Source organism: Hemibagrus wyckioides, linkage group LG26 (genome assembly GCF_019097595.1).
Source record: "Hemibagrus wyckioides isolate EC202008001 linkage group LG26, SWU_Hwy_1.0, whole genome shotgun sequence".
Taxonomy (NCBI): domain Eukaryota; kingdom Metazoa; phylum Chordata; class Actinopteri; order Siluriformes; family Bagridae; genus Hemibagrus; species Hemibagrus wyckioides.
In genome coordinates this window covers 21312273-21318354 of record NC_080735.1, presented here as the reverse complement: position 1 = coordinate 21318354, position 6082 = coordinate 21312273, and the positions used below count along the sequence as shown (strand labels likewise).

The 6082-nt window shown below is 37.3% G+C and overlaps 1 protein-coding gene across 2 annotated transcripts; it reads right to left on the bottom strand.

Annotated features, from left to right (window-relative positions):
* Positions 1 to 1636: 1636 nt before the first annotated feature.
* On the bottom strand, positions 1637 to 5065 carry LOC131347168 (microfibril-associated glycoprotein 4-like). Of its 2 annotated transcripts, XM_058381102.1 has the most exons (6): positions 4647 to 5065; positions 3806 to 3959; positions 3471 to 3686; positions 3283 to 3379; positions 3000 to 3167; positions 1637 to 1975 (listed from the first exon to the last, which is right to left on the bottom strand). In XM_058381102.1, the coding sequence occupies exons 3-6, from the start codon at positions 3684 to 3686 to the stop codon at positions 1719 to 1721; spliced, it is 738 nt and encodes a 245-aa protein (XP_058237085.1). In that variant the 5' UTR covers positions 3806 to 3959; positions 4647 to 5065; the 3' UTR covers positions 1637 to 1718. The 2 variants fall into 2 exon arrangements, with proteins under 2 accessions (XP_058237085.1, XP_058237084.1); XM_058381101.1 differs by lacking the exon at positions 4647 to 5065 and having other exon boundaries at positions 3806 to 4382.
* Positions 5066 to 6082: the final 1017 nt, after the last annotated feature.

The window sequence follows — 6082 nt, the reverse complement described above, 5'->3', positions numbered from 1 at the left end:
CACTTTCGTACAAACCCCGCCCCCTGCACTGCGATTGGCTGGCGCGTTCCCGCTTTCTGTGCGAGGATTCGCTCAAATGCTTCCTCTTTCTCTCTTATTGGTTCGTGCACGCGAACAGAAGGCGGAAGCAAGAGAGCGGATTTGTCAGAATGCGGGTGGGAATAAATAAATAACGTTTCCTGGAATCGTAACAGTTTACACGTCATCGACAGCGTTAAAGCTGCACGCGCCCAACGGCGCTGCCATCTTGAATGGGGTTTTTATTTTTTTTTTAAAGTCACGAGCATCGACATGATCACAGTTTAAAGCTGTTTTAAAGCAACTAGTACACAAATATAAGTACATAAATATAATCACATAAATATTTTTAATCTTTTACATCATTTTTACATCATTTTACACTTTTACATCATTTTTTTAAATCATTTTGATTCACTTTATCCAGGAGGTAGAGGTAGGTGAGGTTTAGCACAGATTGCGAGGTGAGTTTACAGTTTAGCTTTAATTTTCTTTTTTCTTTTTTTACCTCAGTTTTTCTTTTTTTAATATAATATTCTTAACACATTGTGCTGTGTCCTGCATATTTGCATATAATTGCGTATGATTATTTTGTCGAATTCAATTTAACCACCATTTCTTTAGTTTCTTTGGTCTAAACTTATCATGACATAGCTAAGGTTAGCTTAAGGCTAATGCCTGTCAAGTTAGCTAATTGTTTAATGTTGAATGGATGCATTGTTGGTATTTGTTGTTATACCTGTGGTCAGTAGAGGGCGCTGTCTGCATTAAAAAACACTAAGTTTATTTTTACAGTATGATAACCTGGTCTAAAAATACCACAGTTTCACAAGGTCCCAGTATGAATGAACCATTTAAACACACAAAAACCAGGGCTGAAACCTGAAGGAAAACAGATATTATGAATGTTATGAATTTCTATTACAAAAGTCTATTTACACCTCGTGTTTATAACAAAAAGTAAAAAATCAACTACATTTTTTCATTTTAGTTTTAGAAAGCTAGTTTTGAGGATCATCCTACATTTTTTGTGGAGTTGAGGCCCGGACTATAGAGGGATGAGAACCTCCAGAGTAAGGAACTTGATCGATTTCGAATGAATAAATAAATAAATAAACATGTCAACAAATAAATAAAATTGAAATAAATATAAATTTATATATATATATATATAATTAAAACCTTAAATTATTTTAAGTAAACTTTAAATAAATAAATAAATCTAAATAAATAAATTTAGATTCTTCAAAATTAAAAAAGTACAGCACAACTGCAAGGTTCTGATTTAGGTCCCCTATTTTTCTTTCTTTCATATCCAGCCCCTTTCGGCTGCATGGCGTTGACTTTCACTTGCTAACACTGGCTAGCTCCCTTAAAGTGTACACTGTCTGACTTTAGCAGGCTCGCTAGCTAGCTAACTAACTGTAGCTCACCCTGTACATGCTAACTATACTAACTCGCTCACTCTGGTACAGTGCTAGTGTAGTTATTCTTCTATACTTTTACTTATATTATACTCTTATCCTCATCGCTTGTACCTTTGTTTATAATAATAATTAAAAAAAAATGAAATATCACACAATTAGTTCATTTCATATTCATTTAATTAATTTCTTGGACATCTTTGGAATGACTTTGCTTTGATATATACAGTACAATCATCATAAAGCCAACATTTTCCATGATTAGGTTATATAAAACTATACTTCAAATTCTGGCAAAAACACACGCCTTATCTTCATCACTACAGACTTTAAAGAGTAGTAGTCACCTTTCCAGTGTTGCCAGAAAATCCCTGAATATGCAGGTACCCCACTTCCCCATTTGTACACACCATTGAGGTTGGTATTGTGGCAGTTGCCAAACCAAAACCCTCCTTCATATGTCACTGCACAGTTGTTGATGTCTTTGTCGAAAGTTGCAAACTGTTTCTCGTTGTGATATGATAGAGAGTCTCCTGTGAAATAAACAATAGGGACATTAAGAAACAACAGTTTAAAGGAAAATGGATGTGCTGCATCCTGTGAAAATTCGACAGAGGAACGGTTCTTAAAGAAATGGTATGATTTACCAATAGAACATGTGCTCTGTCATCAGGAGAGCTGAATCCTAATGATGCTATCTTTGGCCAAGACAAGATTGGTGTGCAAGGTTTGCTTATTTACGCATGTGCTATAGATATATGGTGTGAAGTATTAAACGTTTGTGTCATGCTTTTATTGTTTTTTTATTTATTTATTGTTTGCTACTTGTGCATGGACAGACAGTACGGTTTCATAATTCGATTTTTGTAAAAGAAACCTGTTTATTCAAATGTTGGTGAAAGTCTATGTTTTAATTTTATTTGTGTTTAACTTTTATTTAAGCTTAAAGCAAAACTCATAGGTCAATCAGTCATATGCCATCGTTTTTACAGTTTTGCTAAAATTCGACCTTTCACTACACTCTGAGAGGCGTGGCCTAGGGGCGGAGCTATACAAAACTGCTCTGATTGTGGTTGTTGATGTCTATCTGCATAATGTTCAGCTTCACAGTGAAGTTTTGTTCACATCTCTAGATGACAGTAAATATAAAAATTTAGGTATGACAGATTTTTATTACTTCTTCATCCTTAATTGCATAATTATCAGAATTCCATTGTCCTGTGCCAAATTAACGGAGAAAACATCAGACATTAAGCAGGCCCTGGCCAATTCATCTCATTTGGGGTGAATGAAACAAAAACCCCTTCAAAGCACTTTAACCTTTAACACGGATCAGATAAATTTGTCAAATATTTTCTGGTTTTCATTGTTTCACTCTCTTTCTTATCTAGAGCGAATAAATAACTCGGACAACTAGCACTCGCTCAAACACATCGCTCAGGGCTACATTTAAAAAGGTCCGTGCAACATAAGTCAAATAACATTCATGACACAAACAACATACATTCATGAAAAGGCAACATGGAATTTAGGAGAGATATCTTTTTAAACTCTCACCTGCACCTCCATTGATGTGTCCACTGACGTGTAGCATATATCTTTCCGATTCAGAGTCGATGTAGAAAGAAGAGTATCTGGCGTAGACTTTGGAATGCTCAAAGTCTTCAAGGTCCACACTCAGCTCATGCTTCTCTCTCCATGTGATGAGAAATATGTTCTCAAGACCTTTAATTCAAGAAGCACATGTCAGTATTATATTACTTATTTATTCTACAAATTATACAAAGGACTAGGAACCAAAGACTTTTGCTAGAGGTTATATAGTACAATAAGTACTTACCTAGCCAGTATTCACCATTTACGTCTCCAAAGCCATGTTTGTATGCATCCCATGGCCGGTAGAAATTCACAGTGCCATCCATTCTCCTCTGAATGACCTGCAATGAAGAAGGAAAGAGAAAGACTAGGCAATAATCCATTGAAAAGTATCCACAATTTAAAAACACCATCTTGGGTAATTCTACATACCGTCCATTTTCCTTCCTGGGGGTCGTCGTTTTCAGCACAGCCCATATCACAGTATACCTGCAGTGGTCTTTTAGGTCCTACAGGGTAGATGGAGTAAACTCCACTGTGGATGGACCCATTGTTGAAAATGTCCTGACAGTCCAGCGGCAGGAAATTATGGTTAATAATATGAGACTTCACCATCAGGGGAAGTGCAAGAGACAGTAACACAAACATCTGAAACAAAGGAAAGCAATCTCAAGGAAATGCCTCTGTATACAACTAATGTCTTATATGTGCAAAAGAAAAATATACAGTCATCGATCTCTTAGAGACCTTTTATTCATCAGACTCACCTGTGCTAAATGTTATCACCAGGTAAATAACAGACTGATGCAGTTCATCTCTGTAATTCGTCTTTTATATTCTCCCACCTCCGTGGGACATCTATATCGATATATCCAGTTCAGGGATTTGGGGAAGATCCTTTCCTGGAAACACCAGTACTCCCTGGACAGCAGGTGTTTAGAAAGCTGAATGGAACCGGATTCTCCATAACAAAAATTTTATACAGCACAGACAGTAACCAGAGCCCAGGATCAAACCCCTGGAGCATGTAGTCATTCTTAAGCAGACAATTATTCTACCACTGAGCAGGAAGTAGCTATGTATAAAAAATAATATTTAGGTTATTAGTTTACGTTTTTCCAGTAACTCGAAGGAACATAAAAAAAAAAATTCCCATGAGGACACCGACCTTATTGTTGCTGTGCAGCTCTATTCATGGTTTATGTTTGTGATTATACTTTAATTCATAGATACATGATCTTTTTTGTCTGTGTCAGAAAGTTATTGACAGTAGATTTTTTTATGATACAGACTTTCTGTCTAACAATTTAACTATCAAATGTGTTTTGTGACACACATATAGAAAGATCATCCCGAAATATCAGAAATACAGAAATTACTATCAGATCATCCATTTTCTTTAGTGCTTAGTTGTTTATATTACACAAGGGTCACAGGAAAATAAAACCTAGAGTGTTAATTAGTGTCCATTCTGCCAAAACAATTGTATAAGCAGCATTTCCACACTGTGCAGTTACTAGCTTCTACAGCTGGTTTAGTGACTTATTCACAAGACTCAATTTCAGTACTAGGATGCTTACCTGCAATGATATCTAAACATCGCCTTACCTGTCCAGTGTACTTCAATGTTGAGTGCTATGCTAGGCATAGAACTGATTAAGGCACTCCAGCTCTGATTTGATGAACACATTGTGCTGCCACCAACACAATCTTCTTCAATTTGTGCCCAGTCTGCTCATCCATCAAAGCATACTGTGTTTATCTGTGTAACACAAGTTCAACATTTCTGTACCTCCTGTCAGACACAAATTGCAGAACTAGATTGATTCTTTTTTAACTATAGACTTGGAAAGTGTATATCATCAGGAACCTCTTCATGAAGAAAGCAGGCACCTCACTATATTCATTACACACAAGGGCCTCTTCAGGTTCTGCAGGGTACCTTATGGCTTGGTGTCTGCTTCATCTAAATTTCAAAAAATGATGGTTGTCATTCTAAAAAGACTTCCAAACAATCCATCCATCCATTGTCTATACCCGCTTTATTCCTAATTAGATCTGCTGGAGCTTATCCAAGCGCACATTGGGCAAAAGGCAGGGGTACACCCTGGACAGATCGCCAGTCCATCACAGGGCCACACATAGACAGACATCCACACACACTCACACTCCCAAACAATATTAACTAGTAAATCATTAGATAGACTGATAGATTATATATATATATGTTTCTTTAGTGGGAATTTTGTGAGTAGCCAAAAAACTACATGAAAGATTGATGTACAAAAGTACGTGAAGCCTGAGCTGCGTTGGTAAAGTCAAGTGTGTAACAGATTCACGTGAAACACATTTGGGTGATTAATTAATCAGTTAAACAGACCAATCAAACTAAACATCCTTAGGAAAGTGGTTGGGCAACATTGATTAAAAGAGAGAGGAAACCAACCAAACCACTGTAGTGCCAAGGAGTCAAACAATTCCAAGAGGAAAGGACATCAGGAAGAAGGTGGTGACCGCCCATCAGTCTGGGGAAGGCTATGAGACCATCTCCAAGAGATTCCAACTCCATCCATCCACTGTAAGACCGATCATCTACAAATGGAGGGCATTCAACATGACCACAACTCTGCCTAGAAGTGGACGCCCAAAAAACTGTCATCAAGAAGCACCAGAAAAAGAATAAATGAGGTAAAGGCCAACCCACACATCACCTCTAGAGAGTTGCAGACCTCTCTGGCAGCATCTGGGGTAAATGTACATGCGTCTACAATCAAACAAACACTGAACAGACAGGACATTTATGGGAGGGTTGCTATAAAGAAGCCTATGCTCTCAAAAAAGAACAAATCTGCCCGTTTCAAACCAGAGGCCTTTTGATAGTCCATTCTTTGGACAGGTGAGTCCAAAATAGATTTATTTGGTCATAATCAAAGCCACCATGTTTGGAGAAAAGCCAACACTAAATTCCAGGTAAAGAACCTCCTCCCAACAGTGAAGCATGTTGAAATGTGAAGGTCTGGGGCTGCTTTTCTGCCTCCAGGCCA

Coding starts and splice junctions, on each gene's coding strand:
- LOC131347168 (XM_058381102.1), bottom strand. CDS start 3,686: ATGTTTGTGTTACTGTCTCTTGCACTTCCCCTGATGGTGAAGTCTCAT. Junction 3,380..3,470: donor CCCAGGAAGGAAAATGGACG/GTATGTAGAATT, acceptor TCTTCATTGCAG/GTCATTCAGAGGAGAATGGA. Junction 1,976..2,999: donor ACACATCAATGGAGGTGCAG/GTGAGAGTTTAA, acceptor TTTATTTCACAG/GAGACTCTCTATCATATCAC.